The sequence below is a fragment of the Stenella coeruleoalba genome (genome assembly GCF_951394435.1).
Source record: "Stenella coeruleoalba genome assembly, chromosome: 1".
NCBI classification, from domain to species: domain Eukaryota; kingdom Metazoa; phylum Chordata; class Mammalia; order Artiodactyla; family Delphinidae; genus Stenella; species Stenella coeruleoalba.
In genome coordinates, this window is record NC_137169.1 from 64,326,452 (window position 1) to 64,351,258 (window position 24,807).

The 24,807-nt window shown below is 37.1% G+C and overlaps 1 protein-coding gene across 1 annotated transcript in view; it reads left to right on the top strand.

The window, feature by feature from the left end:
- The window catches only part of LOC307176132 (serine/threonine-protein kinase TNNI3K), a gene marked incomplete at its 3' end in the record, with an annotated part of 278,258 nt that overhangs the window by 93,520 nt on the left and 159,931 nt on the right, over nucleotides 1-24,807 (top strand). Inside the window, exons 12-17 of the mRNA XM_079901938.1 lie at nucleotides 11,983-12,069; nucleotides 12,643-12,699; nucleotides 13,652-13,744; nucleotides 13,831-13,888; nucleotides 14,015-14,209; nucleotides 14,945-15,049. Of these exons, the coding sequence (XP_079758064.1) occupies nucleotides 11,983-12,069; nucleotides 12,643-12,699; nucleotides 13,652-13,744; nucleotides 13,831-13,888; nucleotides 14,015-14,209; nucleotides 14,945-15,049 (595 nt within the window). The remainder of the gene's footprint in view (nucleotides 1-11,982; nucleotides 12,070-12,642; nucleotides 12,700-13,651; nucleotides 13,745-13,830; nucleotides 13,889-14,014; nucleotides 14,210-14,944; nucleotides 15,050-24,807) is intronic.

Here is a 24,807-nt window from a genome sequence, read left to right on the forward strand (position 1 = left end):
ATAAATGCATAAACTGCAACAGAGTGTAAATTTTCAGGTGACATGGAACAGTACTGAAATCAGAGTTACAACTAAATACTGTAAAATATATCAGACTTTGATGCCTGCATTGTCTTATTAGGATGTTTAAAGTATGTAAAGAAGTATTTTTATCTTTTTAAATGTTAGAATCTTAGAAAACCGTACTTAAAAAGAGCAATTACTAAACTGGAAGAGTTCTTAGGCTACCAAGAGGATCTAAAAGGTTTTCTACCTTGAAATAGGTAGAGGTCCATTAATGAACAGAGAGATGAAGTTTGATGGATAGAAATAGAGAGCTATTAGACAAGGAGAGCTATAGAGCTCTCTATAGCTCTCTAATACCACAGACTGGGTGGCTTGAACACCAGAAATTTATTTTCTCACAATTCTAGAGGCTGGAAGTCCAAGATCAAGGTGTCAGGTTTGTTTTCTGACATAGCTGATATAGCTATTAGACATTTCTGATATAGCTATTAGAGAGCTATAGACAAGGAGAAAGAAAAACATAGGTCTGAAGACTGCTAGTGAGGAAATGATATAGGAGTTACTTTACTATAGACAAGTGAACAGACATGGAACAGCAAGGAATGTGTTAAGATATAGGCCTGTTATGTTTTTTACTTTTTACTTGAGTATTGTATAAACACACACGCGCATGCACACACGTGTACTTGCACATTATAGCTCAATGAATTTTCACAAACTGAACTCACTCAGCGTCCAGATGAAGAAACTGAACATGGTCAGCACCCAGAAGCCCTACTTACATTGTCTTCCACTCACTCCCCAAAGAGGGTACCCCTGCCTTTTCGAGGCATAGACTAGCTTTACCTCTTTCTGTACTTAATATAAGTGAAATGCTATGCTATATACATCTTTATGTCTGGCCTCTTTTGACCAACAGTTTGTGAGATTCATCCATATTGTTGCAGGTAGCTCTAGACTGTTCATTCTTGTATGGTATTATGTTTTTAATTATATCACAATTCATTCATTCTGCTTTTTCAGGGCATTTGGATAATTTTCAATTGGGGACTATTAGGAACACTGTTGTTATACGTGTACATGTCATGTACGTGTCTTTTGATGAATAACTATATACATTTCTGTTAGGTATAACTGCCTTCTACTTTGTGTAAAAGAAAGTCCAGGTAATTGTATATTTGCATATCAGTTGGAAAATCTTACATATTCTGAAGCCTCGAGAGGGCTTACTAAGTTCTAGTTATGTTGCATTTATTCCAATGATTCTCAGACAGTGTCTCTCAATAAATTTGAGTTTCAGAGAAAGACTGTTTACAAGTCATTAGTCTTCCGGAAGACAGCTCCGAAGTAGCTGCTGCAGCTTATCTCTTCACAGGGTTTGGCTTTGTTTGTTTTTACTTGATTGAGAGTAATGGTTGAAAACTGGCTTTACTTTTATTTTTTGTGGAATTCCACACTTTATAAAACAGTGAATCATTGTGTAAGCTCCTAAGATTTCCTACCAAATGACAACAATAAAAATCCTTTAGCTTAGAGGACTTACCCACTGGTCTCTGCAATATATGCCATACTTGTCACCCTTATTTGTTCAACTAATGTGCCAGGCATCAGTGTTGCATTTCATTATTACTATGAATTTTAACAAATTGAATGTTACTACTCAGGAGACAGATGGATGTTTTGCATATGTTCTAGGGCAGAGCAAGTTAAACCAACAAAATAAATTTGTTGCTATTTTCTCTTGCTAGAGAAACGTTGCATTGTTTTCATGTGTTCAGGGAAGATTGAAATGGCCTTGTTAAAATATTGTCAGCAGTGCGCTGTCCCTGTTTTCTTTGGCTTTGCTTTCTCCTTCAGAGCGGGAGTCACCAAATTAATTGATATGGCGTACCAAGGATTTTCTTGAGCAACTTGGAGATGGAGTTGAAAAAGCACTAAAACTTCACTTGGAGTTCTTTCTTTGTGGAATAGAGATGATGTAAAAGTGGCCCCATCATGGCTTGCCCTGTACCCGATCCAGTCCTTAGAAAACTCAGAAGAGACTTCATAACCAGGGTCTGTCTATTTAAAAAGGAATACTTTTGAATGTGCCCAGTTTGAATAGTAGTCTACCCTCTTAAGATAGAACTAGGAGGCTTTCTCAACAGCACTCATCTCTGAATGGTTAGAAGGCAAATTTTTCATCTGTCCCAAACAAAATTTTTAGCTGACCCTCTCTGCTATTCTGTTATAGCACATTCAGAGGTGCTTTGGAGTTCTGAAAAGAATTATCTACTATCTTTTGGAATATTTTTAGAAAAGAGTTTACTCACTATGACTCCCTGTGGGATCAGGTATGAAAAATATTTTCCATTTACTTAGCCCTTTTAACCTAAAGATATCAAAATCAATCTTAGAAATAATTTTCCTGGTGACCTTGGTTCTAACCAGTAACCAGAAGCCTACTGGTTTAAGTTTCAATATTTCACTGCCAGATTGCTCAGAGCTCCAATTTTATAATACTTAGAATGTTTCCTCTCCCCAGTCTGTCCTCCCTCTTCTTTTCTACCGTTCCATCTGAGAGTAGCCATAGCTGTCTCACTCACTTGGATTTGTTCTGCTCTTTCCCTTGGGTACAAAGAACTTCTATGAATCAATTTAAATTAGCCAGAAGAAATAGCCAGCAGCCTGCTTATGTTCAAATCCTCTGCCCTAATCACCAGTAGGGAAAACCCATTGAAAAGACCTACACATAATCTTACATCCATTGCATTAAAGATGAAACTGCTGAATTGAAAAGATCTCAGCCAATTAGAATTGAGCACATAGCTCAATAGTGTGTCTGGCAGTTAGATTTGAAAAGGCTGCCTTTGACAAAGAAAAGCACTCCTTTATGTCAGGCTGTTTAGGGTCAGAAAATAACCCAAACTAGAAACAGAACTAAAACTTATTTGCTTCAGTACTGACACCAGTTAAAGTAATTTACAGAGGCTCCTATCCCAATATCTAATTACCCAGAATACAATATTTGTATACAACAGAACTACTCTAATTCACAGTGACAGGGAGCTGCAGTTGGAGAATTAGTGAGTAAGTGAGCAAAAACAATAAAAATCAAGGTTCCTGTACCATGATATATACTTTGTTCATTCCTTTTGACAAGTGTAGTGTGGTGTGAATTATTTATAGTAAATGTACCATAGTGTATTCTCTAAAAGTAATGAAGTCTTACAGTTGTGAGTTTCTACAGCTTTCAGCCAGTAAAAAATAACTAAGAGATAAGGGTGAGGGAGGAGTAGAAGGAAGAAGAGGTGGCGTCCTTAAATATTTTGATAACTCTTCATCCATGGATTATAAACTCCCAAACTTCTTCTATATTGAATTCTTACCTCTTTGGAGTTTACTTAGTTTAATGAACATAGTTTAGTGTGCTAGGGTGGATTGGGTTGGGATAGAGGAAGGAATAAACAAAAGATTTAGATGGCATTTTAAAATCTATGTGCAATTTTGTGTCTACTGGTTACCTTTCTACATGTTTAGTTAACTCTTTTAAAAAATAAATAAATAAAATAATACCAACTCTCATTAGAATAGGAAGAACTTTTACTCTTATGGGGGATAACACAAAAATTTTGAGACATAACTGTGTAAGAAGCTACAAACATTAATACAAACAGCAGAAGAGAACTTACAGTAATTAATCACTTATTACATATGCATACATAATATGTATATAATTTAATTATCAAAATAACCCTTTAAATTGGTATTACCTTTGTATTACAGATAAAATGTTTGAGACTTGGAGGTGTTGTCACACTAGCTCGAACCACACAGCTCTTAGGTGGAGAGCTGATACCAAACAGAGGTCTGTCTCATTGCACAGTTCAACTGCTTACCACCTCACTCAGAATCAGATAGATCTAAGTCCAAATCCCATACTTATTACTTAATGACCTTGGGCAAGTTATTTAACTGAGGCTTAATCTTCAAATTTAAAATGAGTAAATTAATAACCACTTTAAGAATTCTGCTGAGGGTTAGCGATAAGATGTAAATGTCTGGATCACAGATTCTCAATAAAAATAGTGGTATCTGTTGTTATTAAGTGGATAGCAGAGATACTATCATGCTCCCCAAAGCTTCCAAATCTTACAGTCTTTCCTCATTTACAACATGCTTTAGTGTCCAGTAAGAAATATGACATTGACATATTAGGATAATGGTCATTTTCTTTAAACCTCCTAATGAAGCATTTTATCCCTGCCAAACACCACTAGACAAACCCGGAATATATAAAAGCTTGTGTTATTTGGTTGTATATATATTTCTTGTTTATGACTTAAGTAATACCATTCATTTAAAACTTAATATTTAAGGACTACAGCAAGATCAAAGAGGTTTTGAAAATCACTAATCAAAATATTAAGCAATTTAAAATCATTGTTCTAATATGTATAGTTGCATGCAAATATATAACATAATATTTTAAAATTTTAGTACAAATTTGCAAGTCTCTTTACTACAGCAGGGTTTTCCTCCTCAGTCATGGAGAAGTATCAAAGATTCTGTGGCCATGTTTTCAAAACATCACACCATCTGATGTGCTGGATCCCTTTACTTGGATACCTGAGGAGCAATTAAAACTCAACAAGTCCAAAGTTGAACTTAATATCTTTTTTGTCCTCATCAGTCAGGTTCTTCTACCATATCCCTTATTCATTATGTCATTTAACGGCATTGCCGTTCACTTAGCACCTGAGTCAAAAATCTGGATTGACGCTTGACTACTTTTTCTCTCTCAACCTCCATTCCCCCATATCCATTCAATCAAAAAGTCTTTTTATTTTTCTTCATACTTACATTTTGAATCCATCCTTTTTTTTTATTGTCACTGTTTTAATCCATAACCTTATCCTCCTTCTCCTGATCCATTTTAATAGTCTCATAACTACTTATTTTTTGTCTTTGGCATCTTTTGATTCCATTTTCTAACTGTAGTCTGAAAGATGTATCCAAGCTGTAAATAGGACCATATCATTCCCAGCTTAAAATCCTTCACTGACACACTATCACCTTAGGAAAAAAAAGTCTCAGTTTATTATCATGGCATACCTGTGCCCTTCTTACCTCTCAAACCTCATATCCAGTCCCTCCTGGCACATGAGTGACCCCACATGCTGCAGTCGTCATCACATTCACTAGATCCCTACCATTCACTAGGGTTTCACTCTGTGCCAAGCACATTCTACATCACATTATCCCATCAAATCTACACAACAACCCTGTTAAGCCAGCATCTGTTTATATGGTAGTTATGCAAAAATACTCGCTCCTCTATGCATATCATGTTATTCCATGCTTCCAAGCCTTTTCTCAAGCAGTCCTCTCTTTCTCTACACCCTCCCACCCTGCCTACCTGACTTCACTTCTTAAATTTAATTGTATTTAACCTTCAAGACTCAGTTTATGGATCCTCTCTTCCAGAAAGTCTCCCCTGACATTCCAGCCTAATACACACATCCTTTCTTGATGTTTTATTGTGCCATACGCACATTTCTATCTCATGTTGAAACACTCTCCCCCTAAACTTTTTGAGAACAAACATTTGGGCTGTTAATCTTGATCTTCCAAAAACTTAGTTCAATGGCTGATTCCTAATAGCTGCTCAATACACATTTGTTGAAGTGAAATAGAGAATGAGCAGATATTTCAGTCATAACATTCTATTCCATGTCTCACTAAATGGCATCTGATCAGTCATAATATAGTTGATCTTTTCAAGAATACTAATTACCGCTATTCTGTTTTCTCTGTAGGGATTTTTGAAATATCATAGGTTTTTTATTAACTGAACAATCCTAATACTCAAATTAATAGGCAGAAGATTTTAGAGAATATTCTAAATACAGCTCCTCTTTCTATTCATTGGAACTGCAAAATTTTTTACTCTGACTAGAATTCTTTTATTTTCCTTTTTTGCTTAATCAACTCATGCTTATCTTTCAAGTTCAGCTTAAAAGACAGTTCCTCAAGGAACTCTTCCCTGACCCCTCCAGCCTATTGTAAAATAGCATCGTTATGCACATTCACAGCATCCTCTACCTTTCCTTCCTAAAGCTTGGCTAAATACAATTTTGAGTAAACATTTATATATATTTTTTCTTTTCTACTATATAACGTTCATTACAACAGTAAAGAGCATTTCTGTTTCAACATTACACTCTCGTACTTTGTACCATTCATTCGTTCATTCAAAAAGAGTGTTATAAACTTAATATATTCTAGACAGTATACTAGGAACCGAGGTAAAACAGTGAGTGAAACAGACAATATCCCCCTGCGCTTAAAAAGTTTGCATTTCTAACAGAAAACACAGGTCACGAGCAAGATAACAAATGGAAACTATCAGATAATAATAAGAGCTATGAATAAAATAAAAAGTAAGTAAAAAGTTGCTAAGTAAAAAGTAAAGTAAAAAGTACAAAGATGGTAAGTAAAAAGTTCAAGGACACTAAAATGGAAAAGTCACAGAGGGCTTCCCCTGGAAGATGTTGTTTGAGCTAGTCTCTCATGGGCACTCAATAAATATTTGTGGAAGGAAAGGGAAGGGAAAATAAAGGCAAAATGGGAAGGGAGAAAAAGAGGAAAGAGGAATGTTAAATGGCTTGGTTTGTATATAATGTCCTTTTGGCAAAAGCATTCATCCTTGTGGATTTTATCTCAAGATGAAGGAGGACTGGTGACATTCTTGTCTGGGCCTGGTGATTAAGGGATAAGAATCATGGAGGAAGCAGGGGGTGTGTTCTCTTTCTTGTGATATCAAAGTAAAGTATCTTTCAGATTTAAGTCATGAGAAGATGTAGCAAGTCTGGAATATTTGTTGCCTCTGATTTAATTGTCAGTGAATGGGACCTGTACTGTCAGGAGGAAAATGAGCCATAGAAGTGCAAACATCAGGGGCCATCCTCTGATCTCACTTTTCAATGTTTCTGGAAAGTGCATTTTTAACATGATGGGAAAGGGGGATAGTAAAATATTGAGCAAAGTCTCTTCAATATCATTGCTGTGAGAGTTTTATTTTTTGAGGCACATGTAAAGAATGGCCCAGGGCTTCCCTGGTGGCGCAGTGGTTGAGAGTCTGCCTGCCGATGCAGGGGACACAGGTTCGTGCCCTGGTCCGGGAAGATCCCACATGCTGCGGAGCGGCTGGGCCCGTGAGCCATGGCCGCTGAGCCTGCGCGTCCGGAGCCTGTGCTCCGCAAGGGGAGAGACCACAACAGTGAGAGGCCCACATACTGCAAAAAAAAAAAAAAAAAATAGCCCAGACTGCTGTTTTGATGACCTGGGCATGTGGTACATACAAGATCAACAAGAATTTCTTGGCTTCCGTAATTAAGATCAAATCTCCATGTTTTCTACTTAATCTCAGACCCACAGGGTGTCAGAATCACAAAGGTCTTAGTACTGGTGTCATTCACCATAATCTTCAGATCTAATTCTTAAAATGATTTTCGTAGCAAGCTTTCTTCTATGTTCTTAAAATAATTTCTCATAGCGATGAACAGCATTCATTGTTTCTAAGATGAAATGGTGGAGACTGAGAGACAACCTTATAGGGAAATAATAAAATTTGTACTTTTTCTTCTTGAATAATTAGGAATCCTCTGTTGTATACATGCCCGCGATGTAGATACTAAATTCTCCATGTAACAGCCCTTTGGATGGACTTGTAGCCTTAAAGAACAACCTAGGTTTTAAAATAAAGAGCTATTCAGAAAGTTTGGGGGGTGGGGTGGGGAAAATCACTCCAAATGTAAGGAGTAAAGGAACATAAGAAAAAGACAAATGAAAGGGGAAGCGTGGCATTTTGGGAATATAGACAAGACTGGAAGAGTAGGGAGCAGGAAATGAAAGGCACTTCAAGCCAGCAGGAGAGTCCCATTTGCCAAAACCCTTGGGGGCACTAATGAATAATACTCTGAAAGTACAAATCATTATTCTAACTGCATTAGGCTAATATCATAGCAACCTCCTATTTGGGTAAAATACTTGGATGTAGATAGTACATTCTTAGATATGGGAAAACATTTTATTTAATTAGTGGGACTTCGATTATCTCTGGACATGTTCCATTAGTGTGCCTTGGTTATCTGGGTATATCCATTATCAGGAGTTTGGCTTACAAGTCCATTTAGTGAGTTCCATCAAGGCATTTTTCTGCTTAACCCCTCATAGCCAAGTATCAGGGAGCTGGGTCCTAGTGGTTTTCAGGTTTCTTTGCATACACTTGTAGTTTGTCAGTGCAGTGAGAGCAGAGGAGAATTTCCCATACATGTGTGCTTCAGCCCACAGTTAGCAGGAGGTGGGAAATCAGGCGGAGATGCCTTCCAGAGCCAACGGGGCCTCTTGGCATTTCCCTGGCATCCTCATGCTTATCACCAGCCAGAACTCAGGCACTCATTAGGCTCTTGATGAAAAGCATCCTAAAGAAAATGCCAGCAAATTGTACCACTGCGCTGGCAGGAAATTAAAACTGCTCAGAGCAAGTGGAGCCAAGAGAGCTGTTGAGATGAAAGGTAACATCAAGGGTGTGATCACTGACTCACACAGGCCTTCAGGATTCAAGATGTGGCTTTCTGCTTCACTAGGGAAAGCAGGAGGCCCTCTCGGCTGTCAGCCACAGTCAGTCCAGCAGAGGGGCTGGGACAGGTGAGGAGGTGGGATCTGTGAATTAAGCTTGGTTGTACTTGGGTAAATGCTTGTGGTTTGGGTTGTTTTCTTTCCCCAAAGGAGCCTGTCCTAGGAAAAACAGAAATAAGGGGAAAAAAAGCTTGTTTTTGATTTGTTTTTCCTGGTCCCAAACACTTAAAGATCAAATTAAGTAAAATAAAAACTCCAAAAGCACCACAGGTCCTGTTAAAGTAGGAGCAGACAGTGTGGATAGGAGCAGATAAAACCTTAGAACCTAAGAATCTAACAAGGGGACAGATGAAGGGATGTTTTAATTCCAGAGGAAATTCTTGGTGGTGGTGCTAATTTATCCTTAGGCTCAAATGGCCATTAGCAATGGGGAAGAAAGAAAAGCTGCGCCAACATGCAAACAAAGCACACTGAGATTTGATTTTCATCACAACTAAAGGTGGTAGGCAGAGCAATGGCCCCCAAAGATGCCCGGGTCCTATTCCCTGGAACCTGTGAGTATGCTGCCTTACATGGCAAATAGCAAAGGGAATTAGGATTGCAGATGGAATTAAGGCTGATGACTAGCTGACTTTGAGAGAGAGAATATCCTGGATTTTCCAGGTGGGCCCAGTGTAATGACAGGGGTCCTTAAATATGGAAGCAGAAACAGAAGCCAGAGTGATACGATGTGAGAAGGACTCAGGCCAGCTGTTGATGGCTTTGAAGATACAGAAAGGGGGCCACAAGCCAAGAAATGTTGGTGGCCTCTAGAAGCTGGAAAAGGCAAGGAAACTGATATTCCTCTAGGAGGAATGCAGCCCTGCCAACACCTTGATTTTAGCCCAGTGAGAACCGTGTCGAACTCTGACCTCCAGGACTATAAGATAACAAAGTTGAAATGTTTAGGCCGCTAGATTTGTGGTAATTAACAATGGCAGCAACAAAAATTGAATATATTGGTATTTAGAAAATTTATCTGAAGTTCCGAAAATGAGTTTCCAAGTTCATTTACAATTCTTGAGGCAAAATAGTGAAGCAAGAAAGCAGTGAAAAGATCCAAAAGGCATATTTATGTGTTAGAACTGTTAGGCATATTACATATATAATCTCACTTAGTCTTGACAACAGCCTTATGAAGATGCATCATCAGTTGTAATCTGTAAACAAGGATATGTCTGAAAACTAAAGACAAACCATGTCCTTCAATTAATTAAAGTCCTCTAGTAGTCCCCCATCTCATCTGCATTAACACACAAACTCCTTATCCTAACCTATAAAGCTAGAAAGCTCCACATCAGTAATTTCAAAGTGTGGACTGCTGATGAGCATCACCTGGGACTTTGTGAGAAAAGCAACTCTCAGGTCCCACTACAGGCCTTTTCAATCAGGATCTGAGAGTAGGGCTCAGGAATCTGTAGTTTAACGTGCACTCCAGGTGATTCTCATACGATAACATTTGAGACGCACTACCCCACATGTTGTGCACTCACCGACTTCTCCAGCCAAGCCTGGTACCACTCATCCTTGCTTGCGATGCTCCAGCCACACTGGCCATCTTTCATTTTCTGAACGTGCCATGCTTTCTCCCATTTGGGGCTCTTTTCATTCTCTTTTCCTTCTGACTAGTAGGCTCTTCCTTTAGAAATTTACCTGTTGGCTTATGTCTTTCATGTTTTGAGGTTTCCCTGATTGTGAGCACATGAGAGTCCAAAGAAAGAGTATTGATGGGACTGGTTCCCCATTATTTCATCATAACCTGTGTCTATGATTTGAGAAAATCGTAGATCTGCCAGCCATGAATAGAAAGCTATGGATGATAAGAAAATGGACACTAGTTGTTAACTCCATAGATTTAAGTTTTGCTACAAGTTTTAACAATCATAGTCACAATTCTTTTTTTGCTTTTTTTTCTTGAGGAATCTGGACTTGGAATGTTACATTTGAAAAAGCTTTTAGTGCTGATAAACATCTTAATCATTTCATCTTATGATCCTGCATGCTCTATTAATTTTAATTCTTTTCTGATTTAATAAGCAGGCACAACTCACAGCATATACTCTATACATTAGCTAGGTGTATTCAAACCAGTGTTAACTCTGAACCCTTCATGGTGGATAAGCACTTATACTTTTTCAGTTTCTAAATTTTGCCCTTTTTACAGTGAGTTCTGTTGCATTTCACAAGTTGCTTGGCAGGGTCTTTAAGGTCGATTTTGTTTTCTTCTTGTATAAATTAGCTACAGTAGATTATTTTCTCAGTTAAAGCATAAGATACTATCAAAGTGTAGTTCTATTGAAAATTGTTTCTACTCAGAGGAGCATTTAGCATTTTTATTTTTATATTTTATTTAGCATTTTCACAATTATAAGTCCCTAGTACAATTAACAAACTCCCCAATTTTGGTGGTGTTATGTAATAGAAATTTATTTCTCAGTCATGTAACAGTCCAGGGTGGGTATTTCTGGCCAGTGGATGGCTTTCTCCCCTCCCGTATGGCCTCAGAGCCCTCTGCATCCAGCCAGCAGATAGGGAGAGGAGAGAAGACTCACTTATTTCTTACAGTCCAGGCCTGGAAGTGATTTCACTTTCGCTCATATTTACTTGATGGGAATTTGTCGCAAGGCCACAATTGGCTGCAAGGGGGATACGGAGTTGTTGTCCCTGGGTGGGCAGCCATTCCCAGTGACAAAATCACTCTGTGAATGGGAGCTACAAATATTGGTAGGCAGCCAGCTGTCTCCTGCCACAAAAACCTATGCAGATTATATTAATGCCCTGTTATACTGCAGTTGCCAGCCAAATGTAATGCTCAATCACAGCAAATACATCTCTCCTTCCTGGTTACCAAATGTGCTTTTCGCCCTTTTAATCGTGCTCTTATTATATACTCCCATAGCACTTGATATGTACTCATTTAGCAATTCTCATCATTTTTATTATTTGTTCAATTACACTAAACTTCCTGAGGGTAGGACCATAGTTGCCTTGTTCATTGCATCCCCCATACCCAACATAGTGCCTAAAATAGCACATCACATATATCAGTCTTGTTTTTTGTTAATTGAAGTGTACTTGACTTACAATATTATATTAGTTTCAGGTGTACAACTTAGTGATTCGATACTGTTATGCATTACAAAATGGTAGTAGAGTTTGAATGAATGAATGAAAGCACTAAATTCCTATTGCAATGTATTACCTCTTAAGATTAATCTTGTTTCAGGCTACCTTGGTTACTTTTCGATCAGGTGGTGAGCTGAATAAATCAAACAAGAATTAAGACCCTTTGTCCTTCTTTGTCTTTTCATAAAGGACATGATGCAATTGTCACACTCCTGAAACATTATAAGAGACCTCAGGATGAATTGCCCTGTAATGAATATTCTCAGCCTGGAGGAGGTACCCCCTTTCTTATTAAATTTTCATTGTTAGTGCAATATTGTGCCTAAAGGTAAACCTGTGTTTCTATCACCAACATTCTGGGGTTAGGGATGAAGGCATGTCAGATCAGCTTTATTTTAAGAAGATTTCCGTCTGGGTGAGGCTGAAAATAAAGAAGCCCCCACTTAGGCTACTTTCTGACTCACCAGTCTGCAGCTCCTCCAAGTTTTACATTCTCTGGACTGGATGTTTATGAGGCTGGTGCATGACTGGGAAGGCCTGGGTAAGCTGAGAGCAGTCATTTTCCATTTCAGTAATCTATTAAGGCAGAACAGAGAATACTCATATGCAGACACGAATTAAATCCACTGGGGTCTGCTAGACCTTGGATTTTTATTTTTAATCATTTTATGTACCCTCTAAATAAACACTTGCTGTACAGTTTCAGTATCTAGAAAAAAACCTAGAGTTAAGTTATAGTCTCACTTGGTGTTCTTAGCAAATTTCTTTTGTCACATGCTACTTTTCATAGTGTTTAGCTTTTATGGAAAAAAATGTTTGCTACCTTTAACTCTATAATTTGATTTCTAGATGGCTCCTATGTGTCTGTTCCATCCCCTTTGGGGAAGATTAAAAGCATGACAAAAGGTATTTTAATATGGGACAGTTGTTATATTTTATTACTAACAATAGCTATTGCCTCAAATATGATAACTTTCTATTTTGTTTTATATATTACAAGTGACTATTTTGCAAGCATAAATAATATTATTAACAGACCGTTCTTTCCATAATTAACCTCATCTGCTATGTTATTTTGCATATGTCCTCTTAGTTCATGAAGGTATAATGGTGAAAATTCCATATGAATATTAAAAGAAGATCAAATTCACATAGACATTTGTATTTTTAATGAAATATAAATTATAAATATTAATATCTTTAAGGAGAATTGGGAAAAGGTTTGTCATAGGGAAAAAAATTGAAAAAGAAATTATTTTTCAAAAGATCCCAAATAAGTAGTACTTTGGGAACTTTTCTGAATGTATGCTATGCACAGAAATTAATACCATTGAATCAGGAAAGTAAAAAATATTCAACTGTAAATTTATATTTATTTAGAATTTGAAGTTTTAAAAAATTATTTTTGGTTTTGAATGTTTCTTCTGAATAATTCATATGCTTATTTCCTAATTGGCATCTCTTGAAGGTTTAGTTTATGGATATTTGACTAAGCTTTTTGTGACAGGTTGCTGGGATTGACCAGGTAAGACTCTTTATATCATGATGTGATATGGACTGTACTCCAGAGTTGCCACATCATACAGACAAGCTAGTGGTTGACCAAATCAGGAATAAACCCTTAGCTCCGATAACAAAGGTCGGGTAACAGAGACAGAGAACTAACGGGCTTTTAATGTAGGGGAATAGGGATCATTTGTGATAAGGTTTTAGTATCTCCAAGTAGTCAATTACAGTCAGAAAATTAAATGTTACTAGGGTATGATGTTTTTGGTTAAGTATACATGTGCATGTGTGTGTAAGCATCCACATGTGTGCTTTTTATCTTAAAAAATAAAATAATAATTCCTGTTTGCAGAGAAGGCAGATGTTCTCCTTCTAAGGGCTGGATTGCCTTCACATTTCCATCTTCAGCTCTCAGAAATTGAGTTCCATGAGATTATCGGCTCAGGTAACCTAAGAAAATACTAGTCTGTTTCAGTTTAATGAGCTCAGTTTAATAATATGTGTTTACTTGTTTCTCTTAAACAATTTTAGGTTCTTTTGGGAAAGTGTATAAAGGACGATGCAGAAATAAAATAGTGGCTATAAAGCGGTAAGCAAGCAAATGAGAAAATTTAGCATCCAAGTAGAGCAGTAAACTCTGAGAAGTATGTGCATGGCTAGCCCCTTGTTTTGATTCATCTGTTGACTGAAGACTTCCTGTTGCTGTCATTTCCAGTTATCGAGCCAACACCTACTGCTCCAAGTCAGATGTGGATATGTTTTGCCGAGAGGTGTCCATTCTCTGCCGGCTCAATCATCCCTGTGTCATTCAGTTTGTGGGTGCTTGCTTGAATGATCCCAGCCAGTTTGCCATCGTCACTCAGTACATATCAGGGGGCTCTCTATTCTCCCTCCTTCATGAACAGAAGAGGTATGGTCTCTGACTTATCATTTTACATGTCATTGGAATTACAGTTGCAACACCTCATACGCGTTCTGCTTAGGTGAGCTTTTACCTTCTGATATCTCTGAGTGCTAGGAAATGTGACATTTTAAAGATGGCTAATAATTTATGTCCAATAATCGTGTTTTAATGACTAGAAAGATTTCTGTGCTTTCTTAACAGGAATTCAGTTTAAGATAACAAATTCAAGGAATTTAAATTGGTAACTGAAGCTTATAATAATTAGGCTAAACTTGACATACCAGTAAAGCAGATATGTCTAAGATCAGAATAAAATAATTACCAGGGGTCACAGTATTTATTTTTTAAAGTTTTAAGAAAGAATAGTCTTGCACAAGTCTAATTTGAATTCACTTCCTAGACCTATGCATATGATAATTAGAATGTGGTTTTTACTCAGTGATTAGATTCCATTTTTATGTTATTACAAAGAAATTAAATATAAAATTACAAAGATTATAAAATCAAGTTGACTGTTTAAATAAGAGGGGTTGGTATCTGAATTGATCTATAATTAAGCATTATCAGATGTAGAAAAGCTATTTTTCCAAATTTGTTGAATTTTTAGCTTAATGTTCAATCAAGCAAAAACGGCTGAAATTATACAGAATAACAAATCACACACACTACTGATTCCTTTTAGAAAGGTATGGTATTGGCTTTGACCATTTCATCCTCATTAAATCTATTTTTAAATTCTAGGATTCTTGACTTGCAGTCTAAATTAATTATTGCAGTAGATGTTGCCAAAGGTATGGAGTACCTTCACAACTTGACACAGCCAATTATACACCGTGACTTAAACAGGTATTTTTTTCCCTCTAAATAATGAACTTGGAACTGTGTAACTTACTAGGAGTCTAAGACAGATTTCAGTGAAGATACATTTTAGATTTATTGCAGAACACAGTTTTCTACTCTGTGGGTAAGGGGACAGGCTACCATAAGCCTAGGGGATAGGAAGGTTTGTCATTGTCTTTTACAGAAATAGAAAGCTGTATAACTGCCTCTCAGGGACCTTTCAAATCTGTGAAAAATATGCAGAAAGACTATGACATCTGTAAGATTCACCAGCTAGCTAGTTCTCAGGCCAGTAAAGTCAGATCAAGGATTGAGATCAATGACCATTATAGAATGTCATGTCTCATACAAAGTCAGGTATTATAGTAGGACCTGTTATAAAATTATCTGAAATGCTACTTTTGTGCTAACATTTTGTTATTTTTTTCTTATAATTATAAACTCAGCCAAAACACAGCAGCTCATTTACCTAGTTATCATGTGAAGATGTTTTCATGTGGAATGGAGACTTGAAACGAATATAGAACTAGAATGTTTTGGTGGTGGAACCCCAAGGTTTTCTTTTTTTTTAAAATAGTGAATGCTTTCTCTAAGAGAAGTCTTAGAAAAAGGCTGATACACAAAAGGAGCAGCTTTAGTTGAAGGCAGAGTATATGGTGCAAAATTCTGTTCATTTACCACTTCCCACTGCCAAAGAGGGAGATCCTTGAGCCATCTCTCTGGAATCTCAAAGGTGCTAAGGAGAATATCTGGAAAACCACCAATCTGATAAACCACTGGTTTATGAAACAAGCTGGATTATTCAAAATCAGTAACTTTCATTTCATGGTTGCCAGTAAGTCAAGTAGATCCCATATATGATCCTTTATACAAAGCCCACAGTTCTAAAACTGCTCAATATTCATTAATTACTCCAGTCATTTGTTCCGTAGCTATTTGGGTATCTGCTATGTTCAAAGCCTTTATACTTAGCACAGTAGAGCCAAGTGAAGCTTCCATAGACTCCATTCTCAAGGAGCTTTCCTACTCTAGTAGAGGAGAAAAATACCTAAATATGCTCTAGGTATAAAAATAACAAGTTCTCTTAAGGAAATAGTGAAATATTTTCTATAAAATTTCAGAAAGAAGAATATTAATTACTTCTGAGAAATTTAGAACAACTTTATGGAATAGGTGACCTTCGGGCTTGACCATAAAGGATGGTTAGAATTTGGAAGAATATCCTAGGCTTAGGGAAGACATGAAAAAATAAAAAAAGAGATTAGAAAGTTAAAACCATGTATAGGAGCACTGAATAGTTTCACTTCAGTAGATGAAATGTATAAATGTAGGTAGTGTATTTAATGTGTGAAGAGGACTCTTGGGAAAGAAAAATAAACTGAAAAAAGAGCACAGAAATTAGTGAATGCTAGAGTAAGGTAGTTTAGACTTTGTTCTGTAAGCAAGAAGGAGGCACTGAGGATGTTAGAGCAAGGAGTCACAAATTTGGGACTGTAGTATGGAAAGATTAATTCAGCGTCTTTATAATAGATCAACTTGAAGGGAAACTAGTGAAGCAGTTGTTGCAGTGATCTAGATAAGTAATGAAAAGCAGAAGTTCACTAATGGCAGAGGAAATGAAAGGAAGAGACAGATAGGAGAGATAAAATAAATTAGATATGAAGAGTGGTTGAATCTTAGATATTGGAAGTAAACATATATAGGACTCAATTATAGTTGTTTACTAGTTTTCAAAAAAAAGTTATTTCTTCCCTGTTATTTTCTTTACCTCTCTTTTAAAAATATTTATGTTAATAAACATTTTTTCTTTGGGTTTCAGTAACAATGTTCAGGAAACAGATTTAGGTGATAAATTAGCATAATTCCAACTGGTGATTTGTGAGTTTTAGGAGTATTGTTTCGTTATCCCAACCATCTTTGCATGTGTCATTGAAACAGATATGCTCACTGAAAGTTTTCTCTTGCTGCAACGCTTCACTTGTGGGGCAACTGAAAGTGTGTTCTGTTGCCCTGTGAGTAAATGTAAGTTGTTGCCACCAGGTTATAAAGCAGGACCAAAAATATAAATGTTGTTGATTAAAAGTGAAAATAGAACATGTATTATGTAACAGATATAAGTTTATATTTACCATTTTTTCTGTCTCTAATCTAACCTAAATACTTAAATTGTGCCAAAAAGTCTTCAAGTCTTATGAAACACTATTTCATGGGTGCCTTCAATATAATAGAGTACCAAATTCTTGCATTTATTATTTGTGGACTATTTTCTACTGCTCTTTAATCTGGTAGCAATAAAACATTTTTTCAGTTTAATGCAAATGTAGCATGTGTACTGCCCAAAAGAGTCTAAGTCCTTCTCCTCAGGGTTTATTACTACAATCTGGTTAGGGACATAAAACATATGCCCGGGAAGCAAATTAATTGCCATTTAAGGTGGAAAATGATTAAGGGCCAAAATGATTAATCAGCAATTTTCAAAGGATTTTGAGTAAATTAAAGATCAAAGTAGAATGGAAAGCTTCCTGGAGGATGTAGAGCTAAAACTAGACTTTGAAGGATAGGCATGTATCTTTCCTCAGTCTTTTCATAGCATACTAATCCTTGTATTTGCACAATGCTTACGAAGTCCCTCCCATTGAAAGAGGTAGAGGGAAAGATGTACATCATAGAGTGAGGAACTCAGGCATTACATTTGTATTGAAATGACCTGTTTCCATGTTTCTCTCCCCAACTTTTCTGGGCAGGTCAGGGCCTCAGGAACAGCAATCCTGTGCTCTTCATCTCAGATTTCCAAAACTAAACATAGTGTCTTACACAGAGGTGTTCAGTCAATGCATTTTTAACTGAACCAAATTCTTGAGGCATTTCGATGAATGTCATTTCAGAAAGCAATGGCCTAGTTGGTACAAGTATGACTCCTTGTAGATAGAGTCTGACTAACTTGCCCAATACCTTTTATAGTTCTAAAAGAAAGAAGTTGTTTGAGCTTACAGATCAGCCCACAGAGAGGGGACACTTCTATCTTTGGTTTTGTGGTTGTTAATTTATTTGAGAGAAAGGAAAACACTTTGCCTTTTCCCTTATAAGTTTCTTACCATATAAATCAAGGAATGCTTAAGGAAGTGGTTCTTTCCAATGATGATGATGAGAATTTATTCAGTGCTTACAATGTGAAAGACCTCTGCTAAGCCCTTGTTATGTATGCACTCATTTAATTTCACAGCAATCCTATAATACAGTTATTATTATGTCCATTTTACTGTAAGGAAACTGACTAAAGATATTAAGCCCACAGCCACATGCTTATAGCTATATTATGCTGATGCAACCACAACAGCAAAACCAAGTCAGTACAGAGAGATAGGAGGAGACTGGGTGATATTGGATGAGCATCGGCCACATTGATCAACCTTGCTCTTTGTACTTCAGTCCTATAGGCGCAATTCCTGTGACCCACCATTTCTCATACCATCTCCTTGTGCTTCTGTGTTTCTGCTTTATTTCTTCTTCTACACCCCATGTTCTGCTAGTATGGAGCAGAAGTTGCATATGAGGCATACAGATATGTCTTCTTTGGCCCATAATGTTTAAATATTTTTAAATGTGTAGCTTTAGGCAGGAAGGTACTTTTCAATTTGTCATAGATCCCACCACCTACCAACTTACCAGTTTATACCTTGTCCAATTTATATGCTCATTTTGTGGCATTGGAGCTTGCAAAACATGGTTTACAGCTAAACATTTTAATGTTTTTTACTTAATACTAGCAGCTATCTTTGTTTTCTTGGCAAAGTCCATTTTCCAAATTTTTTGATGTTGAAACCAAACATCACTGCAAACATCAAATAAATGGTCTTTTCTGTATTTAAGTAAATAATATAACACTGTAATCAATGAAACAGTGATGTTTCCAACAGAGTGGTCATGGCACTCCCAAGAGAGCTATAGAAGAAGCACTATAGAAATGCCAGTTGTTATTGTGATTAATCCCTCACTTGTTCCTTTATAGGTCAAGAATGTGGATGGAAAAACACTCCACAGTATTCTCATCCATACAGATATTTATTTTTATATAACACAACTAATTAATTGGGGGTCTAGGTCTAGATCTGAGGGCTGTTTTTGAGTGTCATCTTATTCGAGTGACTATAAAGGAAAATAATTAGTGATAATTTAAAAACAGCCAACTTGCTGATGACAAATGACAGATAATTTTAAATGACAATGCTAGTAAAGGGTAAAAGAATTTTAATTTTGAAGGTGGATTTAACTAAGTTAGTGAAGATTTCAGAAGGTATTAAAGAAAAAATTGATTAAAATTTTTAATATTTCTTTTAAGTTGATGTATGTGTTTGCCTTTCAGTTGAATACAAAATATAAAAACCCTGCATTTTTTTAAAAAACAGCAATCAAGTACAAATTAACAAATTATTAATTGTTTTTCTGTTACCTATTAGGTACAATTGTATTCCTTGATTCACATAGATTACAGAGTTCGCTCTCAGCTATTCCTTTCGCTTGTGACTTTTCTAATAAGTGATTATACAGAAGGAATTTAGCATTCACTGGCAAATACCATCTTGCAAAGAATTCTGAGTACTTGAATGCAGGCCAATTAATTGATTACATTGCAATATTTATGGTAAGTCTTAAAAGAGAACCCTTGAAACTCATGAAATTCTTCACAACTCTACTTTTGTAAATCTCTAGTATAAAACCAGTCACAAGTGGCATTTTTAATTTTGTCTTTTTTTCACTTATTTCCACTTTAAAATTAAGTGAATTAATTAATTAATATAAAATATTTGAATGGTTGATGTGAGCCAGAGTCTATGCTATGTCTGGAGGCACAGCTGAGGATGACAGACCCGTAGCCCCTCTCCAGCAGAGCTTAGAGCCTAAGTATTATTTCCCAGTCATAAGAATCACCTGGGGGCCCTCATTTAAAAATCAAAAACTCCTTCCTAAAAGGCACAGATTGAGAATGTCCTAAATTGGACCTGAGAATCTATATTTTTAAACAAGATTACCAGCCAATTCTTATAATCAAGCAAGGAGAGAAAACATTGTTCTAGTTGGAGTGGTTCTCACATTTGGCTACACATTAGAATCTCTAGGAAAACTTTAAGAAAACCCTGATGCTACTTAAATCAGAATCTCAGAGTTGGGGCCCAGGTGTCATAGGTTTAGAGAGCAATACAGGTGATTCCAATATACAGGCAGCATTGAGAACTACCTTCTAGTCTAATACCAATTACTCCTCTTAACCATTTGCTATACAATCTCATCCTTCTCTTCTTCCAGGGTGGAGTGGGAATATTGGGAAGTCAAGTCACAATGTAATTCCAAATGTTTTGTGAATCGTTGCCCTAAATACAATATAATCATTCATTCATTCATTCAATAACTAACGCAAAAGACAGATCCACATGCTCATGATACCTATGGCACAGAGTAGGTTCCAAGATCCAGCAGTTTCCATGGGAGTTGTGCTATGTATACTAAAGCATTCTTGAGCACCTAATTTATAATTCATACTTAATATTAGAAAAGTTCCCAGGAGTGTAGAATCTTCATAAGCAGCCAAACAGAAGTAAAAGTTTCAATATTAGACAACTGAAGTGCACACAGTTCATACGAGTATTCAAGGCTATAAAACCCTGGAAGAATATAGACCTATGTATAGTAAATCAATACACACATATATAGAGAAAGACTCACATAAATGTATATGTGAATATTATACATCAATGCACATATAAGCATGCACATTTTCATGTTTTTGTAATGCTTCCATTCTTTCTCATCTGCAGTTCTGAAGAAATTAAGCCCTATGGGAAAGGATTTGAGAGATATTTTTCTCAATTCTCCCAAGGATGAGACCTAGCTGTTACCATTTGGGATTCATAGAGAAGTTAATTAATTACATACAAGGGATGCCTTGGGGCTTAGGGCCTGAGGGCTTAAGGGGTGCCTAATTATGAAATGTCTATATCCAAAATTGTAAGATGACTTCAGATTTTCAAAATTAAAAAAAAAAAAATTTAAGTAATCAGTTTCAATCTGTGTCAATTTCATTACTACTGTGAGTAATGAGGGGAAAAAAAAACTAAGCTATACAGCTTTCCAAGATGAAATTTGGATTTGTTTGGCTAAGGTATCTGCTGCAATAACAGACCTCAAAATGTATAATGTTTCAAAAACAATAGAAGTTTGTGTCTTGATTGTGTGAATTAACAGGTTGTTGTGGTGGTCCCTTACCCATGAAGTTGTTCAAGACCCATTTTCAGCATGTTGCATCTAGGGTCTCCTTGAGGATCATCTCTATTCAAGTGAGCATAAATGGGACAAGAATATGTGAGACGTGCATGAAATGCTTTGTGGGCCAGGTATCAGAGTGGCATATGCCACTTTCAGTCACATCTCATTGGCTAGAGCTCAAATAGCCATGACTGACTGCAAGGAGTACTGGGAAATGTAGTCCAGCTGTGTGCCGAGAAGAGGAAATGAGTTTTGATAGGCAGCCAGCAGTCTGGGTTACATTCACCTTATTTGCACTAGTGACAACAGGTACTAGGGTTTGGGTAGAAGGGTGATCTAGATTTGCCTGAATTACTTGCACAAACAATGTCAACTGCATACTAAATATTTTTAGTTTATAAACACATTTTCACAATGTATAAACTAATACCACTAATTGGGAGATGTGGTGAAAGCTACTCAGTAAAGCATATTATATATAAGTTAATTTTGAAATAATTCTCATTCACTTTTTTTTTTGTTACATTAAAGACATGAGAATAGCTTTGGGAATGTGGGGACATGTGTCCCTGAACCTAAACATGGTTCAAGAGTAAAAAACATGTACTGTAATAAGATGTAATAGTATGAAATAGGCTACATAAATTCAAAAACATCTCACAGTTCCATTTGCTCTAGGTCAATGAAAACACACACACATTTTTCTTTAAAAGTGAAAATTAAAACACAGACTCTGATCACTCTACTCATAGAACCTTATTATACCATATCCATCTGAAAGGGTTCCTCAGACATTTAATTCTACAAATGAATCCTATTTGCAAGGCTTCCCTGGTGGCGCAGTGGTTAAGAATCTGCCTGAATGCAGGGGACACGTTCGAGCCCTGGTCTGGGAAGATCCCACATGCCGCGGAGCAACTAAGCCCATGCACCACAACTACTGAGCCTGTGCTCTAGAGCCCGTGAGCCACAACTACTGAGCCTGTATGCTACAACTACTGAAGCCTGCGTGCCTAGAGCCCGTGCTCCGCAACAAGAGAAACCCACGTACCGCAAGGAAGAGTAGCCCCCGCTTGCCGCAAGTAGAGAAAGCCTGTGCGCGGCAACGAAGACCCAACACAGTCAAAAATAAAATTAATTAATTTTTTAAAAATCCTATTTGCAAGCTTCACTCAGGTGTTGATATTCAGTCACATTTTCCATTCCCACGTCTGACATGATTAAAGTCAGTCTGTCTGTCCTCGGCTCCCTGAACCTCCAGATGAAGCAGACAGTTCCCTCTGACTCTCAAGTGCCTACCTGTTATTTAAATAGAAATTCACTGTCCAGCTCATCCTCCTCTTCTCTGATAGTAGATCCACCTCTGCCCTCTAACCTGATTCCCACAGTTCCTAGAGGGCCAGATGTGTCCCAAACATTCTCAGCATATTTCAATTTGGTTCCTCATCCTGAGCCAAAATAGCAGTCCCCCCTCCTTACTCTATCCTATAAGGTCCCTTAGTCCTGAGTTGTGCTTTCTTTGTACTCCTGTGGAAATAGCTAAAGTTTCCTCCCAGGCCCAGTTAAAACATTCTTCCTCTCTCAGCTGCCTCCATTAGAATGTCTGGTTTAATTTTGGCTGCATCCACCAATTCTAAAAATAGTGCTCGTACTTAACACCTCATTAAGTAAATTCCCTTAGACACATACTCCCTTTAAATTAAAACAGGTATATTTAAATCAGAGGAAAAGCTCCTTCCTTCTGCCCACACTATCATACTGCTAACACAGACCTAGTCAAACCTGCCATCTTTCGCTGAAACTTCCATCAGAATCTTTGCCTCAATCCTCCCAGTTAGACATATCCCTGAATCTCACATCTTAGAGGTGGACTCTTAGCCACCCTCTGCCATTTGACACCATACACAAGATTATGTGTGTGTACAAAATAAATGTATCTGTGTGTAAAGAGAACATAGAAAGTCAGGGTTTGGCCAAAAACAGGAATTCTGTGATACCAAAATTCACTTTTGATTTGACATAAAAATGCTACTAGTCTGCACTGGAACCCGGCCTTAGACTTTCTTACACCCATGCTTTTTGTGGTGAAGTGGTTCAGTCTGCTGCCTCTTTTCTTCAGTACAACATGGCCATACCCTGGGAATTCCCAAAGCCAAAGACTGGAGTACTTTCCCTGTGGCAGGGTTACCTTCTGTCACCCCAGGGTGGAGCTTGGAGGAGAAGGGATGCACCTTTCGACCTGCCAAAACCTTTCCAGTGCTTCCCTATGACTGGCAGTGAACTTGCTGGCCTGCAATTTTCTAGTGTTGCTGGTTCCTCACATTGCCATTTTCCATCCTTTGGGGATATGGCCTGTATAGAATCAGCTTTTGAAAATGTCAACAAAGGCTTTTCTCTGTTCGGCCTTGTTCTCTGCTCTCATTTCTTGGGAGGCACTGAGAGTGCCCCTCTTGGCACCATGTCAATTTCCTAAGCAGCCAACCTTTCCGTAATGATATTAATGCCACCTTGTGGTTATCTGTGCATTTCTCAGTTCATCATTTTCAATCTTTGCTTGCTGAGATTCATTTATGTTGTTGTGTTCTTCAGATCCTGGAGTTTATAATAGAGAGCAGCCTGACTCGGAGTCCAGAGCCAGAATTGCTAGCTAATAAATGAGGAACAATCTTAATAGGTAGATATTTTTCCACTGATTGAATTTCAATAGCTCTACCTTTAATGTGGCCTAGAAAAAGAGATGCAGAAAATTATAAATTTTCTTGCCTTGCTTAATATTTTCTGTCTCAAAATCCTCCTTGTCAGCCTTGTGAGGAAGCAACTCTTCCAACAATGTTAGTCTTCTTTTGACTTGCAGCATGAACAGTTCTGGGAATCTGTGTTGGTGTGGGTTACCACCCTATTCGAAGGCCACAGGGTGAACCAACTGAGATTGCAGGCTACGGAACCAGACCATGCGAGTTCAAATACCAGCTGTGTTACAGCTTACCTTGGGCCATTTGTTTAAATACCAGTTTCCTAATTTGCAAGATGGCAATAATAATACTTACCTTATTGGGTTTAAATGAGAAGATGCATTAGATATTATTGTCATTATTTTTCTTAAGGAATATTTTCACTACTTAATATTCTTGAATGCTCAAGTTTCTTTACTGAATTAAATATTTCTAAGGACCTGTCTCCCCTTTTGATTGTAGTATCACAAACTTTGTTTATAATATCTCAGATGGCTAGTTTCTTCTTGCCATGAAGATGTAAGAGCTAACTGGATTGTTTGACTGAAGAGCTCATATATATTTATATTTATATATATATATATATATATATATATATATATATATATATATATATATATATATATATATATATATAAAGATGGGCCAGGGAATTCTAATCCTGTATTACTTTCTTCACTGAGACCTCTCCATCCCATCATGGTTCAAACTTGCAACAGGGATTCAGTTTGACACTCCCATTGGGTTGATGCAGATCTAGAACAGAATTTG